The following is a 16,517-nucleotide window of genomic DNA, read 5'->3' as shown; positions in this document are numbered from 1 at the left end:
CGATGTCGGAAGCAAAAGACTTCGTTGGAACACCACCCGGAGTCATCGACGCTTGGGCACTCGGGCGGAGGGGCACATGCAGCAAAAGATAAAGCTGATGGTTCGGGACACCCTTATATAGGGGCATGAACGGCCTCAATCACCCGAGCAGATTGAGCCATGCGTTAGCTGGGAGTACGACATGGGCGATCTAATGGATCACTATTGATAGTGCCTTAGAATCGCCCTGCACTAATGACATCTTGGATAGCACAGATCCGACGATGCTTCTGGAAGAGCATCTGACGCATTTAACGCCCTTGACAAAGGTCTCATGCTCAATTGAGGTGACTGCTCGACTTTTATCACCCGAATTAGAATGTTTGGTCTCAAAAGTCGAAGGTAAGTGATGAAGAAAATATTGGATGCCTCGACCTCAGACCAGATCTTTTTTTTTGATCTCGGGTGTAAGCCAAAGAGAACAATCTTAGCCCCAGTTGAGCATCGAACCAACCAAAGTGAGTTATCTCAGCCCCGACTAAGGAGCTAATCAGCACAAGTCAAGAAGGACCGACAATCCTAACAACCGACAGTCCTAGCAACCTACAGTCATGGCAACACCAAGCCTGCACCGTGCACCATCCATGCAGACTGGCACTCATGCCTCAGTCGTTTGAATGGTCATTGCTTGGCCATCATTGCATGCTATGTTGGCCTAGATAATGACAAAACTGGCTCCCCTATACAAGAAAAAAAGCTCGGAAGACCTGAGGCATGCAATATGCACACAAGCTTTCTTACAGAGCCCTCACTCTACTGAAATTTTCTCTCTTTCATACTATTGCCTCTCGATTCTAACTTAGGCATCGAAAGTTCTCCACCGGAAACTCTCTAGCAAGTGGATTTACACGGAGGAGATCCATTCTCCGTGCCTCGTTCAGCTTGCTCAACTGTCTCCAGCCGACCCCAAGGTCATCCAAGCTGTGCTCTGACTCAGCCCAGTTTTGGCGGCAACAGAAGCCACCTCCCCAAATGTCCTCTGCCTGCAAGGCTGGCCGCAATCTCCATCTCCAATGTTCCAGTTTTTTTTAAACTAGTTTCCAACCTCCGTTCTATTCCAATTTCGCAATGATCTTCTCGCTGCAACAAGAAGCTTCTGCACTCAAGCTGCTGGCGACAACTTAGCAAATCCTTCCATGCTCTAAGACTATCCTGACCTATCCCATCTCAAGTGAGCCAAAACCTCTCGAAACGTAAAGGGGCTGGTCGACGTCGAACAACATCTTGAATCTACATTAAGATTCAGGCAGTGATCTGAACCTATTCTTGCAAGATATAGTGCTCTGTCCAAGCATTCCCACACCCTTGCAATCCTTGCTGGTTGTTGCACCATATAAGAGGGTCCCCTATAAATTCGAGATCAATGAAACCATCATCTATAATAAAGTTTTGAATTTCTCTTACCTCCGTGGTTAAATGGAAAGCTTTGGCCCCTTTCTCCTCTATGCCGCTGCAATCACATTAAAATCCCCAATTAACAGAACTAACATTGCTAGAGAAACAGTAACAACATTGTTGCTGCAGTTCCCACGAGCACTAACATGGACTCCGGTTCGGAAGAAAGGGGGTTAGAATGGACCTGAACCTCCGCCATTTCCAATACCGAGTGGACTATATGAGAGCACTGCTTCCCACATAGACTTGCCTCCATAGCATGCTCCAGAGCCACTGGGTTCTGATCCAAGATCAGTTCCTCGCGGGTCCACTCTTTGGCTCTAGCCTGCTTCAAGCGAGCCAGATTGGCTAATAACCCTCACTCCTTTTCCATCACATGGCTAATAATCGGCCGAATGTAACCGACCTCAACTTGTTCCATATTCTCGGAATCAATAGGAATTAACTGGCTCAACCCCACCCCATCGGGCTTGACCATGTTCCCTAACAAGCCGAATTTAGACGTCCAATTTTTGAGGCCTCATGGAATGAGGGCTCGACTAAGTCGAGCACCTTAGATTCGAGCACGGGAGGGGAACTGGCGTACCCCGCACTCGATGACCTATATGAGGAGTGCTTTCTCTATTTTTTTTTTTTAGATTTTTTTCATGAATATATTTCTAAAAATTTAAATTTGCATAAAAACCCTCTTAAAATTTATATTTATTACTAAACCCTCGTAAAATATTTTTTTGGACAAATGCTCAACGAGGGTATATATATAAATATCAATTTTGAGAAAATATATATAAATATCAATTTTGAGAGGATATTGATGTAAAATTCGATATTTATGAGAGTATTTCTATAAAAAAAAAACTCTTCTTCTTAACTCTGCCGATATTTACAGATGGCTCCACGTGTGGCAACTCGCGGTGTCTATCGGTTGCAAAAATTCCGCTTCCATTTCAACTTGGTCTCCCATCAACGCACGAAACCAAGAACCCATGGCCTGCAAAATTCCACCTGAACTCTCAGTGGACTGACCATGCGGCTTCCTCTGGTTAGCTCTGCCAGTAACCGTCTGTCATTCATGCTCCTTTGTTTCCAAACCAGAGTCGGCATGTAGACATGAACCGGCACCGAGACCCCGGTCGAATGGACTTGTGGTTGGTTGAACCGTCATTTTCCTCACCAAGCCACCCTCCGTAATAACCCGAGAAGCAACTATCCGAGGGCCTAATAACTTCTTACCCTCATGAACAGCAACTTTTGCTTCCTCCTTGGCACAGAAGAGCACTCGATGACCAATGCTACCCCACAAATAACCAATGTGTTTCAAAACTGACCACAACTCACACGAAAGGCTGGCAACCATAGCCCGCCATAAATCGACAACCAAAGTTCATGATGTGACAAATCTAAACCGTGTGGTTGACTTCGAATTTCAAAAAATCCTTATAGTCAGCGACATCTCGGCCGTAATTTCAAGTAGCTTCTGAAATCACATTAGTTAAATGGGCAGAACACAATATGTGTGCAGAACACCCGTGCTTGATTTTTGAACATGTGGAGGCCTGCCAGTCCCAGTTGACCTACGTGCTCGAATTTTTAGGCAATAGGCGCTCACCTTTGCCTATGCAATCCACTTTTCGGAAGACCTTTTAGGTAAGTGCTCGCATGCCATGACAAACCAATGAGAACTTTTTCTGTTTCTTAAGTATCGTCCTGACTTAGACATCGGAGAATCCCATGCCGGACACATACTAACAAAAAAACTTTTTCGTCTTTATTGTATTTTAGGTCGAAACTCGATCATAGATCATGACCTTGGTTGCAACCTTCCACTATGATTTGCAGCCCTGCATGAGCAGCTCGCCACTGAGCACTTCAGTATCTCTTCTATCCAGCACTTGCGACAGGCTGATCCTTAATGGCAACAATAATAAAGAACAAGCAGATTTTTATATTGGAATTGTTGCTACCTCCATTTTTCTTTGGTAACGATATCCACACCTGGCCTTAATGGTTGAGAAAGATCAAGTTGCATGCAAGCTTTAGCAAAACCACCTCTAATCAAAAGCGGCATCCCATCTGAAGCAGCAATTCTCCATAACATACTCCTCCTCTCATTGTTCTAATGGCAATCTAGGAAAACGAAACCAGACAGCACCTTATTGATGGGAGTAATCCTTGCTCTGAAATTTGGTTTCCACCGGTTCAATAGCCAAAGCGTGCGCAGCTATCACCCACGGCCCATGAGATAAAACCCAATTCCCATCCTCTAAATTCTTGAAAATGGAATAAATAAAGAGAGATATCTTGAAATCATTGGCAAGCTCCCATCTCAACCTTCACTCCTTGGTAACAAATTCCATGGAGAATCCTTGCCCATGGAACTTTTCTGTCGGAGAATAGACCATCTCGTGCATGCATCATCAAACTCTTCATCCGAAGACACTATAGCTTCTGTAAAGTTTTGTTGTTCATCCTCAGAGACTTTCCGTCACTCCTATTTGTAGTGCCTTTTCCCCTGTAACCTGCCCAAGTCCTCGCATCCTTCTCCTCAAAAGCCCGAGCCTCCTTAGGATGCTCACAATCCTCTGGGTTATATGATGAACTATGGCCATCTGAAAACTCCTTCAATTGATCTCCAGGCTCTAGGCTTTCCAACTACCACAGAGGAACAATGGCCACTCTTGCCATTTGTGAGAACCCATGCAGACGTGTGTCTAGGCTCACATCGGTTATTCGTCAATGAGATTTTGGATACTTATACAGAACTAAAGAACCTCAAAAAATTACCTTCGGACTAGCTTTTTTGAGTGAGGTCTTGGGTTGTTACAAATGATACAGAACAAACTCGGCTCATAACCTATGTGAATTAGGAGACCCTACATCATGGGTTCATGGAGGTTGACAACGAGCCGATCGTGGTGGTTGCGATTATATTTGAACGGATTTGAATTCTTAGCTTGATGAGAATGTCAGGACTTGAACGGAAGGAGTATGTGAGGACCCGTACGGACATGTATTTAGTCCCACATTGTTTATTCGCCGAGAAGATCTTATATTGGACTAAGGAACCCAAAAAAATATCTTCTGGCTAACCTTTTTGGGTGAGATCATGGATTGTTACACCTTCCCCACCCATCGCCAACCCTCAAATGGGAAAACCTTATCTAAAGACATCAAATTACATGATTCTATCTCCTCTAATTCCTAGCTGAACTTGGTTTTCATGGCCCAAATTGCACTTGGAAATGTCTCTACTTACACCCAGTAGACTTCTATAGTCTCAATACTGGCCCTTATTTCAGTCTGCACGTTTGCAAATGGTAATGTCATATGCCAATCTCAAACTCAAAGTGAATGGAGAAAATTTAAAAGTTTCATTCCTTATGCATTTAATAATGCTTGGAAGTTGTGAGATATGTTGTCTTTAAATTTGTTAGGAAGACGCTTGGTTATTCAATGTTTGCTTGAGTAATTAAAGCTTCTTTTACTACTTGTTTCAAGGCAAACTTGGGGAACATTGGTGCTTCTTTGGAAGCTAGTTTTGGGGATTCCAAAGGGCTAATAGGAGTGGAAAAATTTAGATTAGTGTGCTGAAATTTAAAGCTGTTAATTGGACTGCATTTTTGTGTCTCTTCAATGACTTGAAGAGTTGGTGCCTATTCTCTTCAGTTTTTCCAGCAACCTTTCGCTCTTTTGTTTTGGAGCTTTTGTGTAGCTCCTTCCTCCTTTGTCAAAAGCTTCATTTTGGCCTACAAATCCCTTGTCATTTTGTGAGACATTTGTGTCTCTTATAAACACTTTGTAATCCTGCAAAGTTAGTAAAATTGGATCTCGGTCCCGTGGACGTACCTCAATTGAGGGAACTACGTAAAAATCTCTTGTGTTCTTGTTTTGTTTTTTGTTCTCTTTATTGATCTACACTTGTGAGGAGCCATTTTTTCCAACAACTGGTATCAGAGCTAGCTTTGTAGAGATCGTGTAAATCATGGAGAACAACGTGGGCCGCATGGTTAGCTTTAATGGAAGCAATTGGTCAACTTGGAAAATCAAGATGGAGGATCTTCTCTTTTGCAAAGACTTGTATAGACCCGTTGAAGGTGATGAGAAGAAGCCTGAAGAGATGAAAGATGAGGAGTGGGCCAAGCTTAACCAAAAAGCTGTTGGTGTCATTCGCCAATGGATTGATGATAGTGTCTTCCACCATGTCTCTACCAAGACTTCGGCTCATAGTCTTTGGACGAAGCTTCAAGGCTTGTATGAAAGAAAAACAGCAACTAACAAAGCTTTCTTGTTTCGAAAATTGGTGAAATTGAAGTATAAGGAAAGTGGATTTATTGCGGAGCACTTGAATCAGATGAAAGACATTGTGAATCAACTTGCCACCATGAGTATCTCATTTGATGATGAGCTTCAAGCTTTGTTGCTCCTTAGTTCGTTGCCCGAAAGTTGGAAGACCTTGGTTGTAACAATTAGTAACTCAACGCCCAATGGCAAAGTCACTATGAGCCAAGTGACTAGTAGTTTGCTTAATGAAGAGGTTAGAAGAAAATCATCCAATTTTTCTAACTCGGAGGCACTTGTTGTTAATAGGCGTGGAAGAGGTAGAAGTAGAACGCCTCACATTCGAGATCAAAGTCGTGATAGCTCCAAAGAAGATTCGAAATCGAAGAAAGATATTGAGTGCTACTATTGTCACAAGAAAGGGCATATGAAGAAAGAATGTTGGAAGTTTAAAGCCAAAAATAGTAAAAAAAGTGAAGAAAGAAAGAAAGAAGATGCCACGGTGGTGACTTCCGGCGATGAGATGTTGGTTGTTTGTGATGACAATTGTGTTAATTTCACTTGTCAAGACTCTAATTGGGTGGTTGACTCCGGTGCTTCATTCTATGTTACCTCACGTACTGATTTCTTCAATTCCTACACCACATGTGACTTTGGGCATGTTCGGATGGGGAATGAAGGTGTTTCTCAAATTGTTGGAATGGGTAATATTTGCTTGAAAACAAATGTTGGTTGCAAATTATTGCTCAAAGATGTGAGACATGTACCAGATATTCGTCTTAATCTAATTTCTACCGAAAAATTAGATGATGAAGGCTACAACAACCAATTTGGTGATGGTAAATGGAAGTTGTCCAAGAGTTTTCTAGCAGTGGTTAGAGGTAAAAAGATTTCAACTCTTTATTGGATGCAAGGCAAATCTGTCCGGATGTTGTTAACACTCTTGAAAATGATTCTTCCATCGAATTGTGGCATAAAAGGCTTGGCCACATGAGTGAAAAAAGGGCTGCAAGTTCTGGCCAAGAAAGAGCTCCTACCCGGCTTGAAAGGTATGTCTTTAAAGACTTGTGTTCATTGCTTAAATGGTAAGCAACATAGAGTTTCATTTCAAAGAAACTTAAGTTCTAGAAAAGAACATGTTTTTGATTTGGTGCATTCGGATGTTTGTGGCCCGTTGAAAACTAAATCACATGGTGGTGCACTTTACTTTGTTACTTTTATTGATGATTATTCAAGAAACGTTTGGGCTTATACACTTAAAATTAAAGATCAAGTTCTAGATGTGTTTAAGCATTTTCAAGCCAAGGTTGAAAGAGAGATGGGGAGAAAATTAAAGTGCATTCGGATGGACAATGGAGGTGAATACCTTGGGCCATTTGATGCTTATTGTAGTGCTCAAGGCATCAAATATCAAAAGACAGTGAAGAAAACCCCTCAATAAAATGGCATCGCCGAAAGGATGAATCGCACCATTGTTGAACGGATTAGGCGTATGCTTTTGCATGCAAAGCTACCTAAACCATTTTGGGAAGAAACTTTGCGGACAGCGGTGGACTTGATCAATATGTCCCCTTCGTATCCTTTGCTTGGTGATGTCCCCGAAGGAATTTGGAGTGGTAAAGATGTTTCTTATGCTCACTTGAAAGTTTTTGGTTGTAGGGCTTTTGTGCATATCCCCAAGGATGAAAGATCCAAGCTTGACAACAAGTCAAAGCAATGCATTTTTCTTGGCTACGGGCATGATGATTTTGGCTATAGATTGTGGGATTCGGTGGACAAGAAAATTATTAGAAGTCGTGATGTTGTCTTCCTCGAAGATCAAATCATGGAGGATTTTGACAAAGATGTGCAACATAAGTCAAGTACCAATGATCTTGTGCACTTGGAACCTATTCCTCCATCTTCGGTGCATGGTAAAAATGTGGAAGACTTGCAGTAACCTCATGAGGAAGTCCATAACAACGGGGTTGGTAATGAAGATACAAATGATGTTGATGCGAGGAAGCCATCAAGTCAAGAAACGCCAACACCACCCACTTTGAGAAGGCCAACTAGAGAGCAAAAACTTTTCAAGAAGTATTCCACTAATGAATATGTCATGGTTAATGATCAAGGTGAGCCTGAAAGCTATCAAAAAGCCATTGAGGATGCAAACAAAGATGCTTGGCTAAAGATAATGCAAGAAGAAATGACATCTTTGCTCGAGAACAAAACCTATGAGTTGGTGAAGCCGCCAAACGGAAAGAAAATATTGAAGAATAAATGGGTCTTTCGGCTGAAAAATGGTGACAAAGTCCCAAGGTACAAGGCATGGCTAGTTGTTAAAGGTTTTGGACAGAAAAAGAGTATTGATTTCGATGAAATTTTCTCACCCGTTGTGAAGATGTCATCTATTCGGGTTGTACTTGGAATGACTGCAAGTATGAATCTAGAAGTTGAGCAACTTGATGTGAAAACGATATTTCTTCATGGTGATTTGGAAGAAGAAATATACATGGAGCAACCAGAAGGTTTTAAGGTGAAGGGTAAGGAGAATTTAGTTTGCAAATTGAAGAAAAGCTTGTATGGTTTGAAGCAAGCTCCAAGGCAATGGTACAAGAAGTTTGATTCCTTTATGGTGAAGCATGGTTTCTCAAGAACAACTTCAGACCATTGTGTATTTGTGAAAAAGTTTCCGAATGGAAACTTCATTGTTCTTTTGCTCTATGTTGATGACATGTTAATTGTGGGCCAAGATTCCTCCAAGATCAACCACTTGAAGATGGAGTTGGGCAAGTCTTTTGCCATGAAAGATTTGGGACCCGCAAAACAAATTCTTGGAATGAAAATCATTCGTGATCGCAAATAGGGACTGATTTGGTTATCTCAAGAAAATTATGTCAAGAAGGTGCTTGAAAGGTTCAACATGGACAAATCAAAGCCCGTTGGATGTCCACTTGCTGCATACTTTAAGCTTAGCTCAAAGCAATGTTCTTCTAATGAAGAAGACAACAGGGAGATGATGAAAATTCCTTATGCTTCAGCTGTTGGTTCGTTGATGTATACTATGGTTTGTACTAGGCCCGACATAGCACATGCCGTTGGAGTTGTTAGTCAATTTCTTTCTAACCCCAGAAAGGAACATTGGGCAGCAGTTAAGTGGATTCTAAGGTATCTCAGAGGGACTTCTAATGTTTGTTTATGCTATGGGAAGGGCAAACTAATGCTTGATGGGTTCACAGATGCTGACATGGCGGGTGACATTGATTCTAGGAAGTTCACTTCAGGTTACTTGATGACTTTTGCAGGGGGAGCTGTTTCATGGCAATCTAAATTACAAAAGTGTGTTGCCTTATCAACTACAGAGGCTGAACTCATTGCCATTACGGAAGCATGCAAAGAGGTACTTTGGTTGAAACAATTCTTATAAGAATTGGGCTTGAAGCAAGAGAAGTATGTTCTCTTTTGTGATAGTCAAAGTGCTATTTATTTGAGCAAGAATGCTACTTTCCATTCAAGGTCAAAACATATTGATATTAGATACCATTGGATTCGTGATGTGTTGAATTCAAAGGCATTGCAACTTGAGAAGATTCACACAGATGATAATAGTTCAGACATGATGACTAAAGCCTTGTCTAAAGACAAGCATGATAAGTGTAGAACTTCGGCAGGAATGGTTGATTTCTCCTCATAAGTCGGGAGGAGGAGAATTGTTGGGCATCCCTCCTTATGCATTTAATTATGCTTGGAAGTTGTGAGATATGTTGTCTTTAAATTTGTTCGAAAGACACTTGGTTATTCAATGTTTGCTTGGGTAAAAAGCTTCTTTGACTACTTGTTTCAAGGCAAACTTGGGGGAACATTGGTGCTTCTTTGGAAGCTGGTTTTTGGAATTCCAAAGGGCTAATAGGAGTGGAAAAATTCAAATTAGTATGCTGAAATTTCAAACTGTTAATTGGACTGCATTTTTGTGTCTCTTCGGTGACTTGAAGAGCTTGGTGCCTATTCTCTTCAGTTTTTTCAGCAACCTTTCACTCTTTTGTTTTGGAGCTTTTGTGTAGCTACTTTCTCCTTTGTCAAAAGCTTTATTTTGGCCTACAAATTCCTTGTCATTTTGTGAGACATTTGTGTCTCTTGTAAACACTTTGTAATCCTGCAAAGTTAGTGAAATTGGACCTCGGTCCCGTGGACGTACCTCAATTGAGGGAACCACGTAAAATCTCTTGTGTTCTTGTTTTGTTTTTTGTTCTCTTTAATGATCTACACTTGTGAGAAGCCATTTTTCCCAGTAGTCTCAATACTGGCCCTTATTTCAATCTGCACGTTTGCAAATGGTAATGTCATATGCCAATCTCAAACTCAAAGTGAATGGAGAAAATTTAGAAGTTTCATTTTTATCGGGGCATGTTGATGGTAAGAGAAGAACTCACTTCTTATATTCCCCTTCATTCTAAAAAGACAAGAAAAAAATAACTCTCGATCCAGAGTATCCGTGGAGCACTAGAAAGGAATATAGAAGTGTAAGAGATGTTCTTGGGCTTGGAGGATGATTCGTGAGGCGTGTATTGCTTGCTCTGTCCATGAGGTCCTATCTGAATTGCATCTCCATCCTCTCCGACCCTTGGCTTTCTTCCATTTCTATTTCTCAATCTCCACTTCCTTGATGTGCAAAGTACTTATTATCACTTCTATTGCTCCCTTTTGTTAGTTCAGCACTAGGGGTGGCAAAATATGACCCGAACCACTAATCCGACCCATGTTCGACCCGCCATAAACAGGTTTGGGTCTGGCTGAAACAGGTTCGGGTCGTAAACAGGTTGACCCATTTAACCTGTTTATTAATTAGGTCGGATACGAATTTTAGAATGTCTAACCCGTTTAACCTGTTTAACCCGTTTAACTGTTGGGCTGATAGATAAGGGCCACAACCCACAAAATCCAGGGCCAGCTCAACTCCCCGCCTCAGCCCGTTATCTTTGGCTCGGCCCAACTCCCACCTCGGCCCAATTTCAGGCTTTCAGGCTTTCAGCGCCCATCCACCGTCCACCCATGCACGGTCCACGGATCCACCGTCCACTCAGCTGCTCGCCTACTCCAAGTCTCCACCCATCCACAGATCTCTCTGAGTTCTCACTTTTCCCTAGTTAGGGTTAGGGTTTTTTGCGCCGCTCGAGCTCTAGCCTCTATTCCCTCCCTCAGTGTCTCTCTCGAGCCCTCTCCTCCGAACCTCTGCCTTCGGATTCTTCGCCTCCCGAGCCTTCTCCTTCGGACCTCCGCCTCCGCCCTCTCCTCCCCCGTGCCGACAACTTCGGCCTCCCCGTCGACAGCGACCACGACGGCTCGACGTGTCTTGGGATTTCTTTAGCTCCCGTCGCCTTCCCTCTCCCTCTTCTGTTCGAAGTCTTCCGTGCGTGCGAGGTCGGATCCTCTGCTCTATCGAGATAAGAAAGATCCATCTTTTCTTCTTTCTTCTCTTGATCTTTCCTCTCTTCTTCTCATATCTGATACGGATTCATCCCTACCTGCATTTATTTCTTCGATTTCTAGGTTTTTTTTTCTTGTTCTCTTTTCTCCTATGTTCTAGGTCATTGGTCGTTGCAGGCTTTAAAAGCGATTCATTTCGGTATAATTTCTGGTCTTATTTTCTGGGTGAAGTTGATGATTACGGTATTATTTATTTGTTCTTCGGGCATTGGTTCTCCTAGATGATGATATCTGTTTTTTTTCCTTTTTTGTGGGCTTTCGACTATAATGTCACTACAGAAAATGTGGGTTTTGCCGACCATATTTTCCCGACGCTAGGGGAAAGCGTCGGGAAAGGTTGGCTCAGCGCCAACCTTTGCCGACGCTTTGATCTAGCGTCGGTAAATCTGGAACAATAACGACGCTTTAAAGCGTCGTTACAACATTGAGAAACAACGACGCTTTTAAGCGTCGTTATAAAACATCCCTAGCTCCGCGCCGTCGACCTCCTCCTCCTCCTCTTTGTTTTTAACGCTCGCTCGGCCCCCTCTCCTCATACTCTCTCGGTTGAGCCCCATCCCTAGCCCCGATTCCGCTTCTCCGCCGCCGTCGACCTCGCCGCCGTCTGAGGTAAGCCTCCCATTCTCCTTCTCCTCCTCCTCCTCCTCCTCCTCCTCCTCCTCCTCTTTGTTTTCTTCTTGTTTTTAACGCTCGCCCGGCCCCCTCTCGTCATCCTCTCTCGGTTGAGCCCCATCCCTAGCCCCGATCGGCGATCGACGATTCCGCTTCTCCGCCGCCGTCGACCTCGCCGCCGTCTGAGGTAAGCCTCCCATTCTCCTTCTCTTCCTCCTCCTCCTCTTTGTTTTCTTCTTGTCAACCAAATCCTATAGGATTAAGATTCTCCTCCGCCTCAGCGTCCTTCCTGTCGATGTCGTATTGGAGCTCGTTGACGACGGCGTCGAAGGTGCGGAGGAGGTTCTGGTTCTCCTGCACCTGAGCCTGCAAATGGGACATTTGAGGGGAAGAACCGGCCTAGGGCTAGGGCCAGGGTTCTGGAAGTAGCAGTGCTTCAAGTCGGATAGGCGGCGGAGGTGGGAGACCGCGGCGCGGTCGGCAGAGTGGACAACGTCAGGCAGGAGGGGGGAGTGGGCGGTCTGGAGGTGGAGGTAGGCGACCTGAAAGGAGGAGAGGGTGGCGAAGAGGGCGGGGATTAGGGTTTCGGGGTCAGGCTTCGGGGTTTGGGGGAGAGAATCGGGCTTGAGGACGACGACGCGCTGGCCGGTGATGATCGCTTCGGGGGCGGGGTCGAGATCGACGGCGGCGGAGATGCTCTCCCTCTCCTCCTCCTCCTCCTCGTCCTCAGCAAAGAACTCGATGGTTTTGGTTTTGAAGGCTAGTGCGAATTTCTGAAGCATTTTGGGAGAGAGAAGGAGCGGTCCGAGTCCATATGACTCGAATTGAAGTGGGTGTAGGGGGAACCGAGGTCGAATTGAAGGGGAATCTCTACGGAGGGTTTACCACTCCTGATGTAGTTACTAGGGCAAAGGATGAGATGCCCTCATGGAGGGGCCTGGTGGTCCATTGGCTGGAATGATTCCTTTTAACCCAGAGGAATTGCGTTCTCTCCGGTGAGAACATTGAGATAGGATCGACATGGAAACTGGGAGATTGTTGCTCCAAAGGGTCTTCTATGGAAAAGGCCTCCCTAGAATGCACCTTTGGCTCTTCCACGTCCTCTTCTGCCCCTCATGGTTCTCCTATTCCGTCTTTGGGGAGAAGAGGTCGATGCCACAAGTTTGATATTTGAGTCTTCATTCCATATGACTGTTAATTTTAAGAATTACCATCAAATGACAGCATGAAGGGCTGTTGGCTTGTGATCATCACATTAGAAGGGCTCTTCGGATCCCTGAGTTTGGCTACTTTTCAATGTTATTTGGCAATAACTTGATCCTTTAAAGACCCTATGCATTAATTTCTGTATGGTAATAAGTTTAAGAATGGTGTTAAGGGTATGGTAATAAGTTTATTTGTCATGTTATCTGCTGTATCTCTTCAGCAATGATATATAATTTCCTTGGTTTTTAAAATATTACAGCCTCATTGGAATGATTTGGATGTAAATCAGCATGTGAACAATGTCAAATACGTTGGCTGGATTCTTGAGGTACTTCAGATGCCATAGCTCATAGACTGATTTCTTATTACATATTTTCGGTTTTTATGTGTTTATCTAATTTCTTTACACATTGAACAGCTTTGCCAAATGTGACTTTTGTATAGTGTGAGTATTGAAATGCTCGTCTGTTGATTTTCTTAGTTTTCATACTTACAGTGTTTACTTCAGCATCAGCATCTTATGCATGGATAATTCTTTATGCGTTTGGACATCCACCAATGTAACATTAGCTATCATGGCTTGCATTTGTGCAGGATGTTCCATGAGCTTTAATAGAAATTTAGCTAATCTTGCGGGGGAAGTGTGTATATATAACTTGTTTCTAACTTTTCTCAGATAGATGGCTTGTATTTTTTTTTTATTCCTTTTGAGAATATAGCGGTTATTCACCATCACTCAGGTTTGAACCCGACATCTCTCACTTGGAAAGAAAGGCACCAAAGCTGGTGGTAGATGGCTGTTATATCTGATGCTGCTATCTTGTATAAAATTGTTTCTGGTGATTCATCAGTTTGATGGCGTTTGGATGGTTAAGACAATTCTGTATTATAATCGTATACGTACTGCATTTTCATAAGATTTCTTATTTTGGACCTTCCATTTGCTCCTTTGGATCTTCCCTCTGCTTCTCTAGTTGTATTGCTGGTACAATCTGAAGTTCCCTGAATCTATGTTTCTGGTAGAGTGCTCCTGTATGGATGTTGGAGAGCTACGAGGGAGTGTGGGAGGGACTCTCACCGCCGGCATTACATGATAATGGTATTCTAAATTACATGATAATGGTATTCTAAATTTCTGGTGTTCATATTCCTGTCTTAGTAGTATGTGGAACTCTTGTCTATATGTTAGTTCTTCCCGGGCTAATTAGTTTAAGCATTTTTACTAATGCATAGAAAGTATGCTGTTATTTGCAGTGGAATTCGACTATAGTGGAAACTATCTTGCAATTGCGGGTTCGGATGTAAGGTATATGCTTCTCAGGAAAACTCCTTTGTAGAATAATTTGTCTCAGAATTATGTTACATGTAAGGGATGATGATCAGATGCTTCCACAACATGGGAGTCTGGGGCACACTTGCCAAAAAGCCTTTTCTATCCAATTCTTTCTGGTGATTGATCAGGTTTATTTTCAAATGGATTGGTGCAGGGTCTACCAAGTTGCCAGTGTAAAGATGGAATGGAATCAGATTAAGACACTCGCTGATTTATCAGGCACAGGTCTAGATACGTTATACGCTTTTTATTATCATAAATTTTGCCAATCATTTTAACAATCGATATATATTCTTTTGCTCGGTCTCACGTTTTATCGGCTGTCTTCCATGGCCAGGAAAAGTGACACGCGTTAAGTTTGGAGCGGATGCAAAATACATGGCTGTTGGTTCTATGGACCGTAATCTCCGAATCTTTGGGCTCCCAGGGGATGGCCCAGAGGAACCCAGATCACCAGATCACTGATTTCAAACTTACAGAGAAGCCAGAGTCGAGATTCTTTGCGTTATCACTTAATCCTTTGCTGCTCATGGGGACGCTGCACGCCCCTGGGCTCGAGATCAGCAGTTAACCGTTGGATGCCCCCCCTTGTAATTTAAGTGCAACCAAGATCCTGGATGGAAGCCCTGAATATGGCATTTTATTTTGATGATGTCCCGTAAAACATGTTGTATTCGTAGTTTTGAGTCACCGGTGAAAAAGCGCAAAAGCGCATAAACTTATTCTATCTGTGATTCTTGACATTGTTGCTTGTCCGATTGTCTTGATTGCTTGGGAACAATCTATGTTCTAGTTTCATTTGTGAAAGGCTTTCAAACAAAGGTTCAAAGAAAGGGGAAAAGTACAAATGCTTGATGCAACCGGATGTCTCAGCGGCCCGTCGTCCGACAGGGAAGCATGCGACCATGATAAAATAGTGGTGCGGGTGGGTGACTGGGGCAACTGACAAGCCATGCGAAAATGTATCGTCGGCAGGCATTGATATTGGGAACATGGGTCTATTCCGACGCTTTTAAGCGTCGGGATAGACCAACATTCTCGGATTATTAAAAAACAACGCGTCGGGAGATACCCTTTCTTTTGTAGTGTGTGATGTTAGGGTTTGGGGTTTACTTCATGTGGCAGATATTTCTATTTGTTAGGGACTGTTTTGATGGAATCTGTTGATCTACCTCCAACAATGCAGATCATTGTAACCATAGTTAACCATGCATTTTTTTAACACAGTTTTCCTGAATCAGCTGAAGAATAAATAGCAAAGATCGGCGGCTCCCACAAATTCAAGTCTATGTGGAAGTTCCACAAGTCAGTGGAACCACCTGCTGTGAGTAAAACCTTGGTGGACCTTTCAAGTTGGCAAGGGTGCGTTCAATAACGATCAAAATGCGATTTCTTGTTTAAGATCCAGTGTATGGTGTAATGCATCTTCATGGAACATGACGTAAGGATGCGATTCTGGCTGATTTCTCTTCCAAGAAATGCCTTGTCAAGGAGATGTCATGCTTGTAAATTTGGATGATTTGACTTGTATTTCTTGTCTTTGTAAAGATTAAATATTTTTTGAATATTGCTGGTATTAGATGAATGAATAAATAACTTGTATTCGTTATGTTCAACTTTTTATAAAGATTGAATGCTTTTTTAATGTCAATGATATTGGGACAAAATTTTTGTAATATTTTCTATATTTATCTTCTTTTTTTTCTTGTGTTGCTTAATATATAAACAGGTTACCTATTTATTATATAGGTTAAACATGTTTAGTTGGGCAGGTTAAACGGATCGAAACAGGTTAAACGGGTCGGGTTGGGCAAGTTAAACAGGTTGGGTTGGGCAGGTTAAACAGGTCTAAACAGGTTAAACGGTTTGGGTGGGGCAAATAGGTTAAACAGGTCGGGTCGGGTTGGACAAACAGGTTACCCGTTTATTAAACAGGTTAAACGGGTCGGGTCAAATTATCTGTTTATTAAACATGACAGGTTCAGGTTGTAATTTCTGACATATTTAATAAACAGGTCGGGTTCAGATTTATGATTTTCTAACCCGACTTCCATATGACCCGACCCGTTTATGACCCGACCCGACCCGATTGCCACCCCTATCAGCACACTCTTCTTCTACTTTTCATTTGTGAATCAAGAAGTATGTATGTATTTTGATTAATATATATTTTTATTCACTTTCTTTT

The 16,517-nt window shown here is 42.7% G+C and overlaps 1 protein-coding gene across 1 annotated transcript; it reads left to right on the top strand.

Moving 5' to 3' along the window:
• Positions 1-11,685: 11,685 nt before the first annotated feature.
• On the top strand, positions 11,686-15,084 carry LOC120108767 (pre-mRNA-processing factor 19-like). Its single transcript, XM_039122481.1, has 7 exons — positions 11,686-11,787; positions 11,918-11,977; positions 13,256-13,324; positions 14,020-14,095; positions 14,251-14,302; positions 14,484-14,554; positions 14,667-15,084. The coding sequence occupies exons 4-7, from the start codon at positions 14,035-14,037 to the stop codon at positions 14,792-14,794; spliced, it is 312 nt and encodes a 103-aa protein (XP_038978409.1). The 5' UTR covers positions 11,686-11,787; positions 11,918-11,977; positions 13,256-13,324; positions 14,020-14,034; the 3' UTR covers positions 14,795-15,084.
• The last annotated feature ends 1,433 nt before the right edge of the window (positions 15,085-16,517 follow it).

This window comes from Phoenix dactylifera, unplaced genomic scaffold (genome assembly GCF_009389715.1).
Source record: "Phoenix dactylifera cultivar Barhee BC4 unplaced genomic scaffold, palm_55x_up_171113_PBpolish2nd_filt_p 001541F, whole genome shotgun sequence".
In the NCBI taxonomy this organism is placed as follows: domain Eukaryota; kingdom Viridiplantae; phylum Streptophyta; class Magnoliopsida; order Arecales; family Arecaceae; genus Phoenix; species Phoenix dactylifera.
Note: the sequence above shows the minus strand (reverse complement) of the source record. Positions and strands in the feature narration are given on the sequence as shown.

Coding starts and splice junctions, on each gene's coding strand:
- LOC120108767 (XM_039122481.1), top strand. CDS start 14,035: ATGTTGGAGAGCTACGAGGGAGTGTGGGAGGGACTCTCACCGCCGGCA. Junction 14,096..14,250: donor GCCGGCATTACATGATAATG/GTATTCTAAATT, acceptor TGTTATTTGCAG/TGGAATTCGACTATAGTGGA. Junction 14,303..14,483: donor ATTGCGGGTTCGGATGTAAG/GTATATGCTTCT, acceptor GGATTGGTGCAG/GGTCTACCAAGTTGCCAGTG.